This window comes from Camelina sativa, chromosome 20 (genome assembly GCF_000633955.1).
Source record: "Camelina sativa cultivar DH55 chromosome 20, Cs, whole genome shotgun sequence".
NCBI classification, from domain to species: Eukaryota; Viridiplantae; Streptophyta; class Magnoliopsida; order Brassicales; family Brassicaceae; genus Camelina; species Camelina sativa.
Window position 1 is genome coordinate 1,913,681 of NC_025704.1, and position 21,914 is coordinate 1,935,594.

Below are 21,914 nucleotides of genomic sequence, written 5' to 3' on the forward strand. Positions count from 1 at the left end.
AGAGATTTTGATATCGAAATCAAGTATATCAGAAGATATATGCGCTTAATAAACCATAAGATGGAATTCACAATAGAAGTAGCTGGAGATGAATATTTATGCACACAAAGAGGTGTGAAAAAAACGAAATTTTAGCCCCGAAGTGATGCACGTGGTACTGCCGGTAATCCCCATTCATCCTCAGCCTGTTCATCATCACAACATCATCACAAATCAGCTATACGTATCCAAGTTCCACATAGTATGCAGAGAGTATTATTATTGTGTAAAAAACGTATGCAAATTAAAACATTATCAATGTTTTTGTAATGATGCAAAAGGTGGAAATGAAGACAAGACAAGCTCTCTAATAACTTTCTCTATAACTAAGACAAGTGTTTCATTGGAGGATGTGCATATCTGCGAACAAAACTAAAAAGAACAAAGTTAGAGGACACTCACTTGAGCTCGTCCAGGTGGAGCGCCTGTATGCCCCATTGGTGCTGCAGGTAAGTTGAGTTCATCAGCAAGATCCGGTTGTTTATCGGGTTGGAGATAAGAAGGCACACCGTCTGCTTCAGTCTCATTTCCCATGTCAGCTTCTAGAGCATCAAGCTCTGAAACCACAAACCCATTCAAAAAGTGTAAGAGGAAACACAGGGCAATATTTTTTACCGATCCCAAGCAGCAAAAAGTGGATTTCTAAGAAAATGTGAAGGACAAAGAGAGTAGTCCAAAACAACACAAGAGGAAGAACTTACCGCCCATGAGGTCATCTTCGTCAATGTCATCAGGAACATTGTAGCTCCTACCCAGTGTCTCTTGAATCTCAGAACTCTCATCCATCAAGTCCATCATATCATCTTGCAAATTCTGTGTCATACAAAACATAATTTCATAATCAAAACAATATCTAGAAAGCAAAGACAAGAGAGATTCTTGAATAAGAAACCAAGCTATACATCTATATCTTGAATCTTGACGGTTTTCATCATTCCTTTCAACTCCTTGTTAGCAGATTTTAACGCTGTCATCTGCAAAAAAATCATGTACATCAAGAATCATACGATATTCATAATCAAGAAACACATCCAGATTTTTCGGGTTCAATAAATCGAGAGACATACAGTTTGTTGAGCATCTTTGAGACCTTCAGCAGCAAAAGAAACTTGATCAAGGTTAAAAGTCTGATTATAGAGCATGTCACGTTGCCCTTCATACCTAAACCAAAACAGTAACAGTTGGTACATACACACACACAAACACTAATAGGCTAATAGCAGAGAAAACAAAAGACAGACATCTTCTTTTGCTTGAGAACTCTCATAGCACGAGCTTTGATAGCTTCTTGAGCAGGACCAGGTCTAGTCCTTTTGATCTGTTCCTTGTATTTGCAAAGCTCAGCATCAAGCCTCTTTACTTTTTCTTCCACTGACTCTCCTCTTTTATTGATCTGAAACACAAAAACACATCAAAACTAGGGAATCAACACCTAAGTAGTAGCCTCTTCTTCAAAGTTGTTCATCTATGATCCAACCCCAAAGCAGTTTCATCTAAAACACAAATCCGAAACTCCCAAAGCTGACTGAAATCAATAAAAACCCAGAAATCGACGGCTATCGAAGTTCGAAACCCTAAACAAATCCGTAATTCTCCAACATTCTACTACCAAAACGAATTCGAGACAAAAAAAAGCTCTAGATTAAAGCAGAGAGAGAGGAGGAGGAACCCGATCAGAGGCATCTTGAATAGACGGTGGAGGCTCTTTGTTGTTCTTCGCACCAAAGATTCTCTTCATCTTTCTCCTTCCTCAACAAAATTAATCTGCGCTATTACTATCAGATGATTAGAGAGCAGAGCAGAGAGAGCTACAGAGATACAAAAAAGCCTTCTCGATGACAAAAGCAGATTCAATCGGACATGTTTTTTCACTTAATTTCGTATTTATCGATTGATTTCTTTTTTAACTTTTTTTCTTTTTCTTTTTTTATAGGTCTGAATGGTACCTGCGGTCCAGGCGGCGAAATCTATCTGCGGTTTGAACCGCTTTATTTTTAAGGTGGATAATAGACTGCTGTGGACAAATCGAAACTTTATTTGTATGCAAAAGCGGTCCGCAGTTGGTTCACATTGGTTTTGTCTCTTTTTCCTTTGGACTGTACCACTGCGGATTACGTCTAATGAATGGTAAATAAAAAGCGATATAATCCGCAGATAAATTCGTCCACATTGATTTCCTTTTTAACTTTATTATTATTATTATTTTCCTATAAAGAATTTATTTTTATCAGTCTAAAATTCTAAATTACACAGAGAGGAAGAAAAGTCTATCTTCAAAGAAAAACATTTAATTTTATTATTTTATTTTTGGTCAAACTGAAGAAAGCCAAAACATTATTGTAAGTTTGTAACTATGAACATCAAAATTAGCCAGAAAATAAAAACAAAAAAATACAAAATTATGAACACCAAAAAAAGTCAAACAAAAGTTAACTCCTTTTCTCTATACACTTTCTCTTTTTAAACTTTTACACCCAAAAGCTCAGCCATCTCGCAGCCAAACCCACCATTATTGCTGAATTGGCTCGCCAACGACCAAGCCACTGTCACAGACACTGCAGCTTCAGACACATTTTCAGAGGATTCAATCTGATGATGATGAATCTGTTTGGTGTAGTGAAGCTCTATCTGAAGACGGTGATGCAAAGATGAAACCAGTCCTTTCTTCATATCAGCTTTCACTTGCTGAATTGGAATCGCGGCGAGAAAGCTCTTTATATACTCTCTACATGACTCTTTACCTCTACACACTACTTCTTCTTCTTGTTCTTCTTCTGATTCTTTTGATCTTTCGGCTTGCTCAGACTTGTCCTTACCACCTTGTTTCTTGTTTTCTAGGACGTCTTTGTTGTCCTTGACGGGTAGTACTAATCTTTGGATCTCTGCATCTTTGTCAAATTTCAAGACATAAGCTTGGTTGCAACCTTCATAGAGCCTCTCTCCAAGCGTGTCTATGATGTAATAAGCATCATGGTTCACCAGGAGTACGAAGAAATGATCATTCCAGCTCACAATGTAGATCACAGGTTCGCTTGCCGACTCTTCTGGTTCTTGTTTCATGATCTCTTCCCAGATACTGTCAAAGGACATTACACTTTTGAGAAAATCTAGATTAGCGTCTTCTTTTCCTTCTTCTTCCTCTGGATGGAAGAACCCGATGAATGATTTCTCAGGGACTACACAGATTGGTCTGATTTTTGCCTGTAGAACTGTCTCCAGATCGAAATGTTTGTCTGGAAACCGTTCCCTGTACTCCTCGTTTTCGCACATGTTTCTCCACTCGGATGATCCTTCTCGGATAAGACTGTCGAACTCTGACCTTGTTGGGATTATGTCTCTGTTGGATCCTAACCAGTTTGCCATCACCGCAACTAGTGCTGTGCATGCGCTTTCTCCATCAGCTCTCTCGCTTCTCTGATCGATTGATGCGAGAAATACTTGAGCCCTGAGTTTCATCAGCCCATCACGGCTTATAATCTCTTTGGTTTCCCAACTACCAACAACGAAATCATCATCACCAAACTGAGATAATGGTTTCTTGATTGAATCATCAGACCTATACCACTGCAAGAGAATCAATCCAAGAGTTAAAGATATAATAAAGTAAGAAAACCAAGAACTAAACGTAGTAAATGTACTTACATCAGAGTTAGACTCATCGGATGAGCTCAGTTGTCTGCGGTCAAAATCGATATCATCACCACCATCTTCAAGACAATCCTTTTTAAGAAGAGGTTCGCCTTTCTGTTTAGGAGACCTAAAACTGAGTTTTCTCTTCTTCCAAGATAACATTCTCTTCTTAGACATTTGTCCTTTCGTCTGCTCCAAGATTACTACATCATTCGAAACCTCGTTACCACAATGTCCTGTCTCTGCTAATGGACTGCGGTGGGTGTAATATATCAAATCCTCGTCTTCAGGGTTTGTGTCAGCATGAAACGAGCCTCTAGCCCAATTAGCATATCGAAGTGTTTTGTAATTAACCGGATCAGCTACGCTGCTTTCATTCTCTTCAGATTCATCCGCGGCATCACCTTCATCTAGAGAATCAGTGTCAAAAGGATAAGTAGAGTCAGAATCAAGATTCCTCTCTGGACTCTTTCCTTCACTTCCANGTAGAACTGTCTCCAGATCGAAATGTTTGTCTGGAAACCGTTCCCTGTACTCCTCGTTTTCGCACATGTTTCTCCACTCGGATGATCCTTCTCGGATAAGACTGTCGAACTCTGACCTTGTTGGGATTATGTCTCTGTTGGATCCTAACCAGTTTGCCATCACCGCAACTAGTGCTGTGCATGCGCTTTCTCCATCAGCTCTCTCGCTTCTCTGATCGATTGATGCGAGAAATACTTGAGCCCTGAGTTTCATCAGCCCATCACGGCTTATAATCTCTTTGGTTTCCCAACTACCAACAACGAAATCATCATCACCAAACTGAGATAATGGTTTCTTGATTGAATCATCAGACCTATACCACTGCAAGAGAATCAATCCAAGAGTTAAAGATATAATAAAGTAAGAAAACCAAGAACTAAACGTAGTAAATGTACTTACATCAGAGTTAGACTCATCGGATGAGCTCAGTTGTCTGCGGTCAAAATCGATATCATCACCACCATCTTCAAGACAATCCTTTTTAAGAAGAGGTTCGCCTTTCTGTTTAGGAGACCTAAAACTGAGTTTTCTCTTCTTCCAAGATAACATTCTCTTCTTAGACATTTGTCCTTTCGTCTGCTCCAAGATTACTACATCATTCGAAACCTCGTTACCACAATGTCCTGTCTCTGCTAATGGACTGCGGTGGGTGTAATATATCAAATCCTCGTCTTCAGGGTTTGTGTCAGCATGAAACGAGCCTCTAGCCCAATTAGCATATCGAAGTGTTTTGTAATTAACCGGATCAGCTACGCTGCTTTCATTCTCTTCAGATTCATCCGCGGCATCACCTTCATCTAGAGAATCAGTGTCAAAAGGATAAGTAGAGTCAGAATCAAGATTCCTCTCTGGACTCTTTCCTTCACTTCCACTTCCGCTGCTTCCATCTTTCTCACACTCCTTTTCCGATGCGTGGGGATTAGACATGCAATGGTTGAAGGATTTCATCTTTCTCAGGCCTACTTTTACAACAGACTCGGCTTTCTCAGCTTCAGTAGAAAGAGGAGACCATAGAACAGGAAGAGCAGATCTCTGTCTTTCAGGTAATGATTCTTTAAGTGCAAACTGAAGGGATATCTGAAAACATCAAAAGTTGAAAACCTGCGGTTAGAGAAATGAAAACAACAGTAAACTCAGACATATAAGTAAAATATCACTAACGCACATGAAGACATGGACTTCGCACAGATGATGATGAGCCACTACTCTTCAGAGGGACTTTGACTTGAACATCATCTTCTTTCATCAATGAAAAGTACTCTGCAATGTTCAGTGATGCCTTTCCAAAGCTACGAACTTTCTCCTTTGATCCTTGATTCAGTCCCTACATAACAACCGGTCCCAAACACTTAGCTTTTGAGAATTTACTTTGCATAACAACAAATCCCAAAATCACAACGCATATACACAGAATCTAAATGCCCAATCAAGACCATAGACTTATCCCCAATTTAACATTGGAGCTAAATTACAGAGGACCTAAGCAAAGGTACAACCTTTATACATCAGAGTCAACGATTCTAAAAAAAGATGAGAGAGAGAGAGAGAGAGTGAGACTAACATTGAAGACAGTGAAAGAAACGAGCCATGGAAGAAACGATCCTTCCTTGTAAACAGAGAATTCACAAACCCTCTTAAACTCTTCGTTCCACTCAACGACGCCGTCACCGCGAAACCCACCTTCTTCGGTTAAATTCCGTACGAGGGAGCGTTTAAGAGTAACCGATTTAGGACCTTTCCACTTAATCTCAACCACAGGTCTCTTCCTCGTCGTCCCACCAGTATCATCGGCATCACCATCGGAAGAATCCAACAACCCTTCCATCTTGTGAACAACGACGATCACGTCGAATTTAACGGCGAAGAGAGGAGGCCACGGTGGCCACCGCATGATCTGTTTCATTTTCACAACCATACAAAAACGATACAAGTGGGCTACAACCAAAGCCTAAAAAGATTTGGGGATAAGAACGAATCTTTAGAAGAAAAAAAGAAGGGTACTGGAGTAATCGAGATTTGAGGAAGAAAGAATCAGACTTTAAGAGATGGGCATGGAGGATTTGGTGATTCAGACTCAAAAATATTTGAAATTTGAAGAAAGAGATAGAGATAGAGAGAGAGAGAGTCTAGTAAGAGAGAGAAGGAACTCTGCGTTTGGTTCTTTTTAGAGTCAACCCTTATAGAGATAGAGAGAGAGAGAAGGACGGCAATATAAAATTGGTGATTAATAATTAATTAATTAATTAATACAGTTAGATTATTTTTATTTAAATGATGATACACATTACTGTATAAAGTTTGACATTATAAATTAATTAATTATTTATTTAATAACGACGGTGTAGAAAAATGATTTTTTTTTTAGAGCAGGTGAAACAGAGGATGGAGCATTCGTCTTTGTATCCACGTTCTAGGTGCAAAAAGTCTTCTTGTTTTTTTTCTTACTAACAGTTGAGAAAATATAATTAATTGATTGTCAAAAAAAAAAAAACAAATTAATTGGTGTTAATTGTGTGCTGACGTTTTGTTTTGGTATATTCGTATCTGAAAACTACGATTTCAATTAATTATATTTCGAGAAATTAATTAAATCTTTGATTTCAATCCAGCAGATTTAAGGTTAGGTGTGTAATTAAAGGGGAGGTATTGGTTTAGGATTGAGAAAGAATTTTAATGACTTTGTGTTTTTAAAAATCTTGCTGATTTTTAAAATTATAGAAAATTAGAAAGTAAAAATGAAGGATTCTATAAGAGATTGTTTAGAAAGTTATTTTAAATCTTGCTGATTTGTGTTTCCTAATCTTGTAAAATATTTCATAAAATCTTTCAAAATCTTTATATTTGATGAAAGAGTTTTCATGACTTTTGTTATGAAAGAAATATTATAAAATCCTAAACCAATAACACAAAATTTGAATTCATTAACAATCCATGATTCTTTTGTTTTAATTGAATAACATAAAACTTTTAATGACTTTATAAGACTTTTAATCCAATAACACTAGATTTATCAAGATTTTAGATAACTTTTTACAAATCCACAACCAATAACACCAAATTTTTAAAGAGTTTTAAAAAGTCTTGATTGAATAACAACATATTTTACATAACTTTTAAAGTCATTAAAATTCTTTCAAAATCCTAAACCAATAACCCCCTCTAAGGTTTATAGATATTGTTCATATAATCATATGGATATATAAATATATTAAATTGTAGATAAAACCAATAAATTCTATAAATAGTAAAAAACGGTCATTTTTTTTTGTGAGTCAAGTTGTATTTGAATGGCTGAATTTAGTAGTCACTTTACCAATTGGCTTTCATGAGTTAATCTTTTTTATTGTTGTCAAAAAAGAAAAAATATATATATATATATATATTTAAAGCTATACCAAAATTATTTCTTTTGACTATATAATAGAAGAAACTAGATAATAACCCGCGCTGGTAGCGCGGGAGAATAATTCTTTTTTTTTTGGAAGTATATGATTATAATTATTTGGGTTTTTATATAATATATTGTTGTATAGTGACATTTTGAATCATTTTATAGAACTAATTGTTTTTAAAAAAAAAGATATATATAGAAAGTACATATGTTGGACTATATATGAATTAGAATTAGCATGTAGTGTAATTAAGTGTAAGTGGTTAATTAGTTTTATTGTCATCATAAACAAAGTTTTAACCCAAAGTATAACATGTAGATTAATTTAGTTGTCAATGTAATTTTAAAGTGAATAAATTATATGTTTTACTGTGATCTCAAATCACTTTGAATGGCCCATATACTATCCATAAGGGAAATTAACAGATTATATTAATACAGTATATTGAATTTTAGCTAAGCCCAGTACACAGCCCACATTCGTATACTCTTGTTTTTTCCGTCAGCCGCATAATCAGAAAACAAAGAAAGTCTATCTCTTCGTCTGCTCCCTGCGAAACCTAATCGAATCAATCGATACTTTTTCAATTTCAAAAACTTTGATTTGTTTTCCAACCGATAATATCTAATCGAATCAAGTGAAGCAATCCGTTGATGCTGGATCAGGAGAGAAATCAGTTGGATTTAAGATAAAGGTCAGTTTTATCCGATTTACAAATTTTTTCAGTTCCCTAATTTGAAGAATTAAGAACCGTAGTGAAATTATAATAATTCAATCACGACAGTTTGATTAATTTGTTTTTCACTTATTGTATTATTACAGCTTATACACAAATTTAATCGAATCAAGCGAAGCAATCCGTTGATGCTGGATCAGGAGAGAAATCTGTTGGATTTAAGATAAGGTCAGTCTTATCCGATTTACATTATCTGTAATAAGGTTTTTTTTTTTTCTGAACAAAGTATCTGTAATTAGCTTTAGAAAGATTCTTATCCATGTAATAGAATTAGAAATTGTCTAAAGTTGTTCAGTAGAAATCGTGGATACAATCTAATAATTATTGTTTAAAATTTTCAATTCAAAATTTTTCATTTCCCTAATTTAAAGGATTATGAACCGTAGTGAAATTAATAATACAATGACGACAATTTGTTGAATTTGTAAATCTCTTATTGTATTATTACAGCTTATACACAAATTTTGCTTCACAACTCTGTCTCTTTGGTTTACAAATTATATATTTCTTCTTGACATGTATTAATTTGCAGGACATACTAAGTTTGTTTGGTGCTTTGAATGATAGCGTGGAAGTATGCAACCTCCTCTTATAAGAAACGTAAGTAGTAATCTATATCTGATCAAATTTCCTTATTGTTTAGTGTTAATTCGGTTATGTTCTTGTTTGAATTCATAAATATTTGTGTTTAGATCAGAGTTGTTAAACAGAATTAACCTTAAAGAGAACAAATCATATATCCAGAAATAACTTCAAATATAAGCAAATATCTCTTCAAACAGTTTTATAAGATGGCATGCATAGGTTCAGTTTCTGCAGTTCTATATTAAACTTATGTATTTGTCTCTTTCATTATAGTTTGCCACTATTTGATAGATATATTTATAGATTTAAATTAATTTCATCTATCATTATATAATAACTTTTAACAATTTTGTCATAATGCAGGATGTGCTAATTCGTGAAACAAATCTATGGAAATGGACTCAGTTGACTGTAAAAAAGGTACGTACATGAAGGTTTGCTACCGTGTTTTCAGTTAGTATAACCCAAGTCATAATAATCAGTTTGAAAACTGTTCTGTGAAATATAAAAAAATTTCCATAGAATACGAAAAACAGTTTTTCAAATTGCCAGAACATCCTAATTATCAAAATGTTTTTAAGAACCCCTTATTTATTGTATAGAAGAAACCTATACTATTATTAAATAACAAATAGATGTAACGAAAACTGCTAACATCCAATTCTTTAAAAACTTCTCATAAGCTTGAGGAAGATCCAAATCCTGTTTCAAATGTGAAAATGTATTATTAAAGTCTGAAATTTAAAAGAATCAAAATAAGAGTGAAATCACGCATGAGCACCTTAACTTATAAGTCGAAAATGGCTGAAGCTGATTTCTGTCTGATTAACAAATATTCTGGAAAACTTCTTTGAACACTACATTCATAGTTTTCTTCTGTGGCTTTCCATCTTCATCAAGTATCAATACTTTCAATCCTTTTCTTGATGTAACCCTAGATATAGCAACATAGAGCTGGCCATGTGAAAATACTGGTCTAGGTAAAAACAATCCTACATTCTCCAAAGACTGCCCCTGACTTTTGTTGATTGTCATCGCAAATGCAACTGAAATTGGCAACTGTCTTCTCCTCATCTTGAAAGGCAATCTTGTATCCGATGGTGTTATCAACAACCTAGGAATGACTACTTTATCCCCTACACGAAAATGATAATAACTATGANTCCATAGAATACGAAAAACAGTTTTTCAAATTGCCAGAACATCCTAATTATCAAAATGTTTTTAAGAACCCCTTATTTATTGTATAGAAGAAACCTATACTATTATTAAATAACAAATAGATGTAACGAAAACTGCTAACATCCAATTCTTTAAAAACTTCTCATAAGCTTGAGGAAGATCCAAATCCTGTTTCAAATGTGAAAATGTATTATTAAAGTCTGAAATTTAAAAGAATCAAAATAAGAGTGAAATCACGCATGAGCACCTTAACTTATAAGTCGAAAATGGCTGAAGCTGATTTCTGTCTGATTAACAAATATTCTGGAAAACTTCTTTGAACACTACATTCATAGTTTTCTTCTGTGGCTTTCCATCTTCATCAAGTATCAATACTTTCAATCCTTTTCTTGATGTAACCCTAGATATAGCAACATAGAGCTGGCCATGTGAAAATACTGGTCTAGGTAAAAACAATCCTACATTCTCCAAAGACTGCCCCTGACTTTTGTTGATTGTCATCGCAAATGCAACTGAAATTGGCAACTGTCTTCTCCTCATCTTGAAAGGCAATCTTGTATCCGATGGTATTATCAACAACCTAGGAATGACTACTTTATCCCCTACACGATCACCAGTTATAACTATAGCCTCGATCACAAATTCAGCCATTTGAGTTATTTGTAGTCTTGTTTCATTCATTAGACCTCCGGTAGGATCTATGTTCCTTAGCAACATTNTTTTCTAGATATCAAAATTCAGATCATGTTAATGTTGAAATGAGAATCTTAGTTGTGTAGTTGCGGGATTGTATTCTGATTTTTTTGTTCAGGTTGTTGTTTAGGTTTGAAGAATTCTATTTTGGTGGGATTTCGGAAATCTGCTATGATCTCATAGTGTGATAGATGATCTTATTTTTGTATTTTTGTAATGTATTTTTGTAATGTATAGATAGGAAACAAATGTACTATGTTATTGTTGTACGACTATTCGGTTAAATAGATGCAGTCTCTATTTAATCATACACTTATATAAATCTGTATGTTATATATCACTTGTGGTGTTCATTAACATTATGATCATGTATACAACAAAGAAAATACCTCTGTGTTGTTAAATCATGTTAGTTCTTATGCTATATATCACTTGGGGTGTTGAATAGCATTTTGATTTTGTCTGCAAAATATATAATACTTTTGTTGTATGGGCTTGGGTTATAAAATTTCTTATTATAATATATATTATATTATTATTTTTTGTAATTTTAATTTACTGTTAGTAATTAGTTATTTGTAACAATTTTATTTTACGATTTTATATATAAAAGGTAATTTGAAATAGCTATTAATTAGGGTAACCATTTTGTAGATATTATATTTTGGTATTAATATACAGTGGTATATTGTGTAATATTTTACACAATATAGGGTTAAAGATTTAAAGGATTGCTTAAATAATATAGTAAGATAAACTTTTTGTCAACTATATGAATGATGAGTAGGTTTTGACTAGATTGTCTAATAATTTTGTTTCCACAATGTTCTTTAAATCGCAGCCAGTAGCATGATTCATATCTATAATAGACTCTAGAGGATCTCTTTAAATCTCGATCACAAACTCACAAAATACGACTTTAATATATGTATCTATCTCGCATTAATTATTTTATACCAATTATTTCGACACATGTTCTCTGTCATATGAAATTGTTCTGTTCCTAATCAGAATTACCAAATTCATACACCATCTTCTTTATTTTTTTTCTCTTTTTTGGGTTGTCTCGGAAAGGATCCGAACCTGAATTAGGTTTTTAATGTTAATTAATTAGAGATCTTATAGCTAATAGTATAATATTTTGTCCAATCCATGTGAAAGATAAGATTTTTAATGTTCATGAAGGATGATAATACTCTTTTTAGGTGTTTAAAGTGTAAGAAATAAAGTTAGGTATGTCCTAATTCATAAATTTTTCAGCTATTAAATCCTAAGTCCTAACTGTTGTACCCACGATCTACCATCTCGGGCAATAGGCAAGAGGGCCTAGGCCGGGCTAGTCTACTGGGCCAAGAGCGAATTAGTGATCGGCCCATCAGGCCCGGAGAAAGGAAGAGAGCGCGGAGATGTTTCGTGCTGGTCAGTTCGCAGTTCGGTCCAGGTCAAAGATTCCCGCATTCAAGAGGATTAATTAGTCCGCGCAAATCGCGTCCTATTAATGGCGCATTAATTTAGTAATAAATTGGTCGGTATAAATATGTAAGGGGGGGGTCAGTTTTAAGGGATCGAATATTTTTTCCAGCAATAGCAATACAAGTTCAAATTCTCAAATTCTCTCAATTCAGTTCGGAACTGTTTTACGGCGATAAGCTCCTCCACAAATTAAATCACTTCGGAAGGAGAAGCTCATTCTCAGTTCTCACATTTGGCGTTAGAAGGAGGGGAGTTATCGCCTGACTCTCGTTAGTTCCGACTTCATACGCAAGTACGCTTCACACAACCACCGCTATGGCAACCAGCTCTCCCAATGAGGCATCCTTGGAGGTGATCCAGAAGCTCCTGCAGGACTTGTCCGAAAAGTCCGACCGTCAGCAAGCCGCCTCCGCCGCTCTCACTGAACGATTCGACAACTTGGAGGGTCAAATCTCCACTCGTTTGGAGGAAGTTACGACGTCCGTAGCAGACCTCTCAGCCTCCCACCGCGCGTACGCCGATCGGGTCGATCTCCTGTCCACTGACCAAAACCCACGTCGACGCGCTTTGGATTTCTCCGGTGTGACTCCACCTTCCACCTCGCAGGTGGCAGCAACAGATGCCACTCCGGGAAATTCTTTCCCACCTCAGACCAACACGCAAGCAGCGCCGCCGCTGGTTGGTAGTGGCCACACTCCGCTGCAGCCCAGCGTCGTCCGACCTTCTGAGGTCCCGGTCCGCCTTCCTCTCCCCGTTGATGGAAACATTTCGACTTCGGGGTATGCTACCAATCCCGAGATCTTCCGCATGCAGAGTGAGATCCGGGACATGCGGTCTGTGATGCACAGTGCAACCACTTCTGCTCCAGACATATTTCGAGTGATCGAGGAGTCGAGGCGAACTCCTTTTTCCGATCAAATAGCCCGGGTCCGCATCAAGGATACTGGCAAAATTAAGTTCTCGAGCTACGAGGGAAAAGGAGATCCGACCAATCATCTCAAGACTTTCCTGCTGACAGCTAGCCGGGTGGACCTCGAGCCCCACGAAGCAGACGCTGGGTACTGCAAGCTGTTCGCAGAAACATTTAATGGACCGGTACTGCTTTGGTTCGCATCTTTAGCAGCTGGCTCCATAACAAACTTTACCGAGCTGTCGACCTCGTTCGTCAAGCAGTATTCTAGCCTAATCGAAACTGCGGTGACAGACGCTCAGCTTTGGAACTTAAGCCAAAAGGCTGGAGAATCTCTCCGGTCTTACATAACAAAGATGAAACCAGTCCTTTCCTCATATCAGCTTTCACTTGCTGAATTGGAATCGCCGCCAGAAAGCTCTTTATATACTCTCTACATGACTCTTTACCTCTACACATTACTTCTTCTTGTTCTTCTTCTGATTCTTTTGATCTTTCGGATTGCTCATACTTGTCCTTACCACCTTGTTTCTTGTTTTCTAGGACGTCTTTGTTGTCCTTGACGGGTACTAATCTTTGGATCTCTGCATCTTTGTCAAATTTCAAGACATAAGCTTGGTTGTAACCCTCATAGAGCCTCTCTCCAAGCGTGTCTATGATGTAATAAGCATCATGGTTCACGAGGAGTACGAAGAAATGATCATTCCAGCTCACAATGTAGATCACAGCCTCACTTGCCGACTCTTCTAGTTCTTGTTTCATGATCTCTTCCCAGATACTGTCAAAGGACATTACACCTTTGAGAAAATCTAGATTAGCGTCTTCTTTTCCTTCTTCTTCCTCTGGATGGAAAAATCTGATGAATGATTTCTCAGGGACTACACAGATTGATTTGATTTTTGCCTGTAGAACTGTCTCCAGATCGAAATGTTTGTCTGGAAACCGTTCCCTGTATTCCTCGTTTTCACACATGTTTCTCCACTCTGATGATCCTTCTCGGATAAGACTGTCAAACTCTGACCTTGTTGGGATTATGTCTCTGTTGGATCCTAACCAGTTTGCCATCACTGCAACTAAGGTCTTACATATGCCATTGCCTTAAAGTTAATAGTCCCTACACTAACTCATGCTCCCATGATGATCCTCTTTTGTTTTTTTACTTCTTTTGTAATGGAAAATAAAATTATAAATCATTTCTTATGTGATGTGTACTTCTTTGGCGGTCTCAAGAGTTAACTAATAATAGACACGTACACTTTATAATAATTTGAGGTTTTTTTGGTTCGATTGTGTTTTTTTATAGATTGCATGTTTATATGTATATATATGTGTGTGTTTATTAAAAGTGTTACTAATAAATTGTATATTATGGTTTTCTAATAAAAAGTACAAAAAGAAGAATATTTATTATTTAAAAAGTAATAAAAACATATTGCTTTAAACAAGAACCAAACATATTTGCTTTAGAACAATTAGAACCAAACACAAATAGAACTTTGTGATACAGTTAATCATGATCACGTTTTGTGGACTGGAATTAGGAGATTTAAAGATAGATAGAGACGTACGCAGTAGTTTTGAAATAGACAATTTAACCATTTTATTAAATAAAACCAATTTTGTAATTTATAAATTAAAAAGTCGTATCCCCCAAAAAAATGAGCACTTTTTGATGTCAACAACATACATACGCACGCCTTAAATTATTTTATTATTGGAGAAAAAAAAAACTTAATTGTGAGACCCACTTCTACATTTTCCTGAATAAAGTAAGTTAGGTATAATTAAATTAAGCTAGCTAAATTGTTTTTATGTTGACAAAAAAAAAATTAAACTAAACTAGCTAAAAATTCATAGTATTAAACAACAAATAAGATAAGCTCGTCGACTAGTGGAAAAAACTACAACACAGCTCTGTAGTTTTGTTCTTTGAAGTATAAAGATAGATGATTTATAGTGAACTGATGAAATCTGACCAAAAAATGAAAAGTGAACTGTTGGGTGCTAGACAACATAAGCTATTCCTTATCACTTTTTGATTACAAGCTGGATCCTTTGTTTTTCCTTACCACACACATAATAAATTATCTTAATGGAAAATAAAGATCTCAAATAAATACGAGTTTAAGATTAGAAAGTTTGGTGGCTATTATTTTCAGTGACCAAATTTAGCGACATCTGTACATTACTTTATAATTATTTCAGCAAGATTCAGTAATTATAATTCAGACCACAAATAAATCATTGTCTTATTTTATTTCTCTAGTAATGTTTGTAATTAGTGGAATGTCTAGATTAGTGTTTTTTTTCTACTCTTCGAATTTACTTTTACAGACAAGAATAACGTTTGTAAAGGCTATGCAGAATCAATTGCCAAATACTTCTCCTGCGATATCGCGAGGGGTCAGAGTCCTAGTAATAATAATAATAATAATGTAATAACTCTTGGTTTGATTTTACAATTCAACTAAATTGTAGTTTACGATCTGTAATCAATCTACCTATACTGTTATGATCAAAATGGTAATGAAACTATGTCTTGTCGTGTCATCTCAAGTACAACTAATTTGGTTCTTTTTATATGCCACCAAATCTTGTTTTGAAGGTTCATACATCTTTTATCAACTTTACATGATAGAAAATGAGAACTTGATTACTGGTTTTTAATTTAAAGGCGTTGAAATCGTTTCAAGACTTTTAACATTGGCAATCATAAACGACATCGTTTTGACACTGTTTAACGACGTCGTGTAGAGGATTAGAACATAAAGTTTGAAAACGACGTCGTTTTAGGGGGACTAAGCTGATTTAGGGATCCGCGAGGGGGCTTTGAGAGTTGTGCGAACACTCTCTGATTTTGTTGTCTACAACGAGCTGAGCGGCGATTTGCGAACTGGTCTCCTCCTGATTCTCTCGTCTTCTCTGTGTCATCCGGTAGCTTTCTCTCTCCATTGTTTCTTCATCAGTTGCATTTTTTTTTTAGGTTTTGTTACGGATTCTGCTTTTTGTGATTTGGCCTTTTCTCAGCTGCGATTAGTGAACAGTTACGATTTAGGGTTTTAACTTTTGTTTTCTTTCTTCTTTCTTAGATGAAATGATGCAGAATCTTCCTTATTTAGGTTAAGAGTTATGCTTTGTTAAAAGGAACATATCAACCAACGCTAAGTTTGGTTTAGTCTAAAAGCTTCTCTCTCGTTCGACGATTTTGTATGTCAAAACTTGAAACCAAACCATGTTTAAGCTTTTAGCTACTTAGGTCTTGTTTTGGTTTTGCTTTACATATTTATTCTCTTCTGCTGGATTTGTGAATATTTCTTCTTCTGCTTGTTTCTACTTCAAAACAAAAACAGGGATAAGTTTGTAATCACAGATGGATGAGTTTTTGCAAACGCTTTCAAGCTCGGCTGGCGTCTGTCATCCGGATTGTGTACGAGCAAGCAATGCGCAAGATGATTACGGTAATAATTATCAAAATCTTGAATCTTTGAGAATATTACTTCATTCTTTTTGGATCATTGATAAGAAACTATGATTTGGTTTGGTTTTAAGTGATTGTTAACTCTCGTTTTTAGTTTTTTTTTAACAGGTTCAGTCTAAAGATTCATATGAACTGACTACAACATTTCATCTTTTTTTTTTGCTGTCTTGCAGATGCATCTCAATCTGCAGCTTTGATAGCTGTGAGTCTGATTAGCTCTGCACGGGTTTTCTCCAAACTCGACGCTGAGCTTACTCAGTACTCAGCTCAGTATTTGGTGGATAATGTTGGCAAGGAAGAAGTGGAGGGAGAAAAGGATCAACCACATTGTCAGTACACTCCCGAAAACATACTTCGGTACTTGGCTGAAAATGTTTGGTCCAAGAAGGAACATGGGCAGGGAAAAGTGGATCGACAACGCTGTCAGCTCACTGTCAAAGACTGTTTGAACTTGCTTTTAAGAAAGGGCTACCGAGAAGAGAACATTGGGCTCATTTGGGATGTGTGTCCAAGGTTCCCCCATTTGCTTGTCAGATCCCTCGCGTTCCCATGAAAGGAGAAGTGATTGAGGCTACAAATTGGGATGAAGCACTTGAGCTGGCTACGCAACAACCGGTGGGAGCAAGACTGCATGTCTTCAGTCCAGAGTTCGATAGTAATCTTGGAGAGAAGGTAAAGTGTCGTTAAGTTAAATTTCAAAACTTTCAGTGATTAATGACAAAGTTTAGATCTAATCTTGTTTAGTTTTTTCTTGTGTGTTAGGGAATTTACGACGGCCCGTCAGGTAAGGGAACTCGATATGTTGGGCTTAGAGATGTGATAATTGTTGAAGCGGCGAGGATCAATGGAAAGGATGTTGCGACTGTTCAAATATGCTACAAGAAGAAGACCTCATTTGTCAAAGTTGCTGTGAAAAGTAGGCCACTCCGGTTTAATGGTGGCGACAAGTCTCAGCGAACATTACTGCTTGTTGACTTCTGTATGCCTCGCTTTTCTATTAACTAAACAAGAGCCTGAGATCGTGGTAAGTATCCGGAGATTTTTTATGCTAGTTGTGGAACTTGTTTGTTGGTCCTGTATTAAGAATGTTTTATGAGACTTTATGTTGTGTTTACGATGTTTAAGTATCTTGAAAACCCTATGTTTGTTGTTGTGGAACCCTGTTTGTAGTCTGAAATTAAAGATTGTTTTATGAGACTTTTTATCTGTGTTTAAGAAGTTGATCGCTACTTTCTAAAGGTGATGCTACTTTAGAATCGATATGTTGAATGTAGTGACGTGCGAGTTTTTGGCTTCAAAGTAGGTCTTATTGTGCAGGGAGTAACGTATTATGTCATACACTAGTATTCGTCTAGTAACAAATATAAAAAATAGAGGGAACATTAGTATTGTACTATATCAAATATAACATGGTGATTAATTTTTTTTTTAATTTGTTTATAATCTATTGAAGGATCAAAATTTTGGAAATTGGTGGGTAACAAATGTAAAAATCAATGCACCAGATATACATGTTGGTTACTGGCCAAAAGAACTATTTGATCTTATAGATAAAAGTGTTGATGAGGTTGGAGTTGGAGGAGCAGTCCAAGCTTCCCCTTCCGGCAAAAGTCCACCAATGGGTAATGGTCATCTACCATCTGAAGATGAAAATGAGTCGGCACGCGTTAAACTCCTTGAAATAGTAGACTCTAAATTTAAGGTCAAGGGAAGTGACAAATTTAAGTTGGAAAAACTATTAGACAACAACAAATGTTATGGTTTAAAAGATGGTAAAAAACGCCGCCGTCCGTTCAAAGATTCCATTTTGTTCACATTTGGCGGACCTGGAGGCGATTCTTGTGGAATCTAGTATTTACAAAAAAACTGAAGTTATTAATAATTACAATAAAAACATTTAGACTTTTATGTTTTCTGTTCAAGTATTTTAATCTTGTATGCTCTATGTATATTAATCATTGCAATCACGAAGATGTCCATCGTAGAGAGTACCGTTAGACTTGTTTTAATCCCTGAGTCATTGTGAAACTAGATCACTCTGCTAGAATGTTAGAAGAAGCCTATATATGCTCAAGAAGTACACATTACAACAAAGTGTCCAAAACAAAGTCTAAGACAAAAAAACCTCATCCAAAAGATTGAGAATCCAAAAGAGGGCAAAAGAGAATCTTGGCTGTGCATTTTGTCTTCAACACAATCATCATATAATATCAGAAACTCTTGTCTTGGGCTCTAGTTTTGTAATTTGAATATACTGGAACTAGAGTTTTAGAGCAATGCTAAAGCTTTTCTCTAGACCCATCTTCACAGGACCTCCTGTAATGCTTCCTTTCTGCATCATCGCCACAAACTCGTTGTAGTCTATTCGCCCGTCCTGCAAAACAACAATTCAGTTGTTCAACATTATCAACACTCAACAAGAGTTTCATAAGTTGTTGAAGAATTCCTCATAGGTTCCAATATATCAATCCAAAACCGATTTCAACATTGGTTACAACACATTGGTTTACTTCACTGTTTCTCAACGAGAGTTTCTACTATTCCCCTACGTTTAACAAGAATCATACTCAATCAGCTGAGTCTTTCAGAGAGAAGGTCTCTAATAGGATAGTGTAATTCTCACTATTTTCAACAATGCAAGGATTCAAGAGGATCATATACGTGAGATTCCTATGAGTGGAATGATACATAATCCATTCAAATCTGATCATTGTTGAGAAGTATTCAAGTCCTATGAAAATTAGGATGAGATGATAAAAGGTGTAGGGAGCTTACATTGTCTTGATCAACGTCGCGCATCAGTTCTTCTATGCGGACATCCTCAACACCAAACTCCTCACAAGCTTGTTGAAGCTCGTCTGGCGTGATATAGCCACTCCCATCTTTGTCAAAGTATGTAAAGGCGGCAAACAAATGATCCTCTCTCTCTATTTTGTTTAGATGCAATGTTGCAGCTATGAACTCTTTGTAGTCTATTGTTCCACTGTTGTCTACATCAGCCTAAATTATATAAGACATGAGAGAGATACCAGATTAATTGCAAATCCTAGCAAAAACACAAAAGTATATAACCAGAACCAGCAGAGTAATTTTGGATTATAACAAGCCCATTTCACAATTATATTTAGGGAAAACAGTGGATTAAATAGATTTGCAGGTATATAGGGACCTTCATTTTCGAATAACAAAATAGCAAGGGGGTTAAAGCTTACAGCTTGCATCAAGTCGAGAATTTCAGACTCGTTGAGGTTTGCCCCTACTCGTTTTAGTCCTGCTTTCAGTTCTTCAAAAGTTATCTGACCACTCTTATCCGCGTCTATCATATTAAACATTTCTTTCAAGCCAGCTATTTCTTCTTCAGATAAGCTCTCAGCGATGACCTGCAAGAAGGCATAAAGAGAGCAACTTAATCTGCATCGTTTCTTTCTTTCAACATAACAAGAAGAAGAGAAGGTAACAAGCAACTATCTTATGTTTATCACAGTAACTTGTTCTCCATATGGTTTTAATTTTGATTAGCATTGAAAAACCGCTTACTCTAAGAGCCATTTTCTTGAACTTGTTCATCGCAGAAAATTGCTTCATACGGCTCAGAACAGCAGAATCTAGAGGTTTGTCTGGAGCCACACCATCGACTTGTACCCATGGATGACCTGAGAGGAAGCACAACTTCATAAGAAATAGGACAGTGGCACAAACGAACTCTACATGACAATGTATTTGGAAACTTCATTATTAAATGGCTGTGAGACGGCACACTTAACTTATGTAGGACCATTGAAATCTATGCTCAATGGAACTAATAGAAAGAGAATCGTAACGCTCTAACCGAAAGAGGAAGGTTTCAAATCAAGATAACTTACATAATACTTGGTGGGCAGTTAACCTTTTCTTGGGATCTCTGACAAGCATTTTCCTCACTAAGTCTTTTGCACTTTCAGATATGCTCGGCCAGGGATCTGACGAAAAGTCAAGATCACCGTGGAGGACCTGTTCGAAGATACCTTGTTCGGTTTCTGAATGTTCAAGAAAAAATAATCAAAGATTTTGTTCAGAGACTAATTACGACAGGTGACAAATCTCTTATCTAAATATGATATACACAATCCTTACCAGCCCAAAATGGGGGAACTCCACTCAATAAAATGTACACAATCACTCCAGCACTCCAGACATCAGCTTCAGCACCATAACGCTTTCGAAGAACTTCCGGAGCAACATAATATGGGCTACCAACAACATCTGTAAATATATCGTCTGCAAAGAGGAAGGAATTGATTTCAAAAACCATTGACCAACATGAATCATGTCATTCAAGTTAAGAGACCAAATCTAGAAGGTTTAAGATGAGTAATATTGAAAGCATACCTGGCTTAAAGAACATTGAGAGTCCAAAATCAATCGTCTTCAAGAGGGAATCTTCATGTTTACTGACAAAAAGAAAGTTCTCGGGCTTGAGGTCTCGATGCATAACACCAAGAGAATGGCAAGCCTCTACAACACCAACAATGGTTCTAGTAAGCTCAGCCGCTTTCCTCTCTGTGTAGTGACCGCGTTGAATGATCCTATCAAAAAGCTCCCCACCTGCACAACACTCCATCACCAGGTGCACCGCCACAATATCCTCATAAGCTCCTTTAATGGATATGACATTTGGGTGACCAGCCAAGTGATGCATTATCTGAATTTCCCTTCTCACATCCTCAACGTCTTCATCAGTCAACAGCTTCCTCTTAGCAATTGACTTGCAAGCAAACTCCTTCCCTGTAGACTTCTCCACACATAAAAAAGTCGTCCCAAACTGCCCTTGTCCAAGTTTCCTTCCCAAGGAATAGAACTCCTTAAAGTTTTCAGTTTTCCTCTGCAACACTGACTCAGTCCTAAGCCCTGCACTTGACACTCTTTTCATGTGTTTAGGCTTCCTAGGTTTAGCTGGAGGATCAGGTTTTGCCTCCGGCTTGGTCTCCGGCTTAGTCTCTGGTTTTGACTCAGGTTTTGTCTCCTCTTGCACTTCAGGCTTCACTTCAGGTCGAATCTCTCTGTCCTTGGTCTCGATGTTAGCCCCTGGCTTGGGCATTGTAACTTGTTCAGGAGGTTTATTCTGGACATCATCAGATAATGGAGATCGAAGCTCTCCTGAAACAGGTCTACTTGCAATATCTCCATTGCTCACGGAAGCCGAATCATCTCCATCTCTTGGCCGCCACATTGCAGCTGAAACAGATTGCAAGAAGCCATTTCTGCTTGGTCCAACACAAGTATTACCCATCC

General features: G+C 36.5%; 4 protein-coding genes, 1 long non-coding RNA gene and 1 pseudogene across 8 annotated transcripts; 2 read left to right on the forward strand and 4 right to left on the reverse strand.

The window, feature by feature from the left end:
• LOC104768680 (charged multivesicular body protein 5) lies at positions 20-1,928 on the reverse strand. Its single transcript, XM_010492709.2, has 7 exons — positions 1,709-1,928; positions 1,281-1,432; positions 1,107-1,200; positions 942-1,013; positions 741-852; positions 442-596; positions 20-185 (listed from the first exon to the last, which is right to left on the reverse strand). Exons 1-7 carry the CDS (start codon positions 1,775-1,777, stop codon positions 132-134), a joined length of 708 nt encoding a protein of 235 aa, XP_010491011.1. The 5' UTR covers positions 1,778-1,928; the 3' UTR covers positions 20-131.
• On the reverse strand, positions 2,406-6,353 carry LOC104768679. Of its 2 annotated transcripts, none has more exons than XM_010492707.1 (5): positions 5,756-6,353; positions 5,360-5,518; positions 5,055-5,271; positions 3,682-4,142; positions 2,406-3,603 (listed from the first exon to the last, which is right to left on the reverse strand). In XM_010492707.1, exons 1-5 carry the CDS (start codon positions 6,107-6,109, stop codon positions 2,500-2,502), a joined length of 2,295 nt encoding a protein of 764 aa, XP_010491009.1. In that variant the 5' UTR covers positions 6,110-6,353; the 3' UTR covers positions 2,406-2,499. The 2 variants fall into 2 exon arrangements, with proteins under 2 accessions (XP_010491009.1, XP_010491010.1); XM_010492708.1 differs by having other exon boundaries at positions 3,682-4,049; positions 4,953-5,271.
• LOC104768678 lies at positions 8,079-11,090 on the forward strand. 3 transcript variants are annotated; one of them, XR_002036939.1, is made up of 4 exons: positions 8,079-8,280; positions 8,409-8,490; positions 8,855-8,922; positions 9,271-10,026. It is a non-coding gene; the product is annotated as an uncharacterized LOC104768678 (long non-coding RNA). The 3 variants fall into 3 exon arrangements; XR_764278.2 differs by lacking the exons at positions 8,079-8,280; positions 9,271-10,026 and adding an exon at positions 10,901-11,090 and having other exon boundaries at positions 8,289-8,490; XR_764277.2 differs by lacking the exon at positions 8,079-8,280 and having other exon boundaries at positions 8,289-8,490.
• LOC104772070 lies at positions 13,433-14,173 on the reverse strand. Its single transcript, XM_010496723.2, has one exon. It carries the CDS (start codon positions 14,135-14,137, stop codon positions 13,433-13,435), a length of 705 nt encoding a protein of 234 aa, XP_010495025.1. The 5' UTR covers positions 14,138-14,173.
• LOC104768677 lies at positions 15,983-17,843 on the forward strand (annotated as a pseudogene).
• Positions 18,661-21,912, reverse strand: LOC104768682 (calcium-dependent protein kinase 1-like). Its single transcript, XM_010492713.2, has 7 exons — positions 21,012-21,912; positions 20,757-20,900; positions 20,507-20,659; positions 20,181-20,296; positions 19,856-20,023; positions 19,419-19,643; positions 18,661-19,017 (listed from the first exon to the last, which is right to left on the reverse strand). Exons 1-7 carry the CDS (start codon positions 21,910-21,912, stop codon positions 18,904-18,906), a joined length of 1,821 nt encoding a protein of 606 aa, XP_010491015.1. The 3' UTR covers positions 18,661-18,903.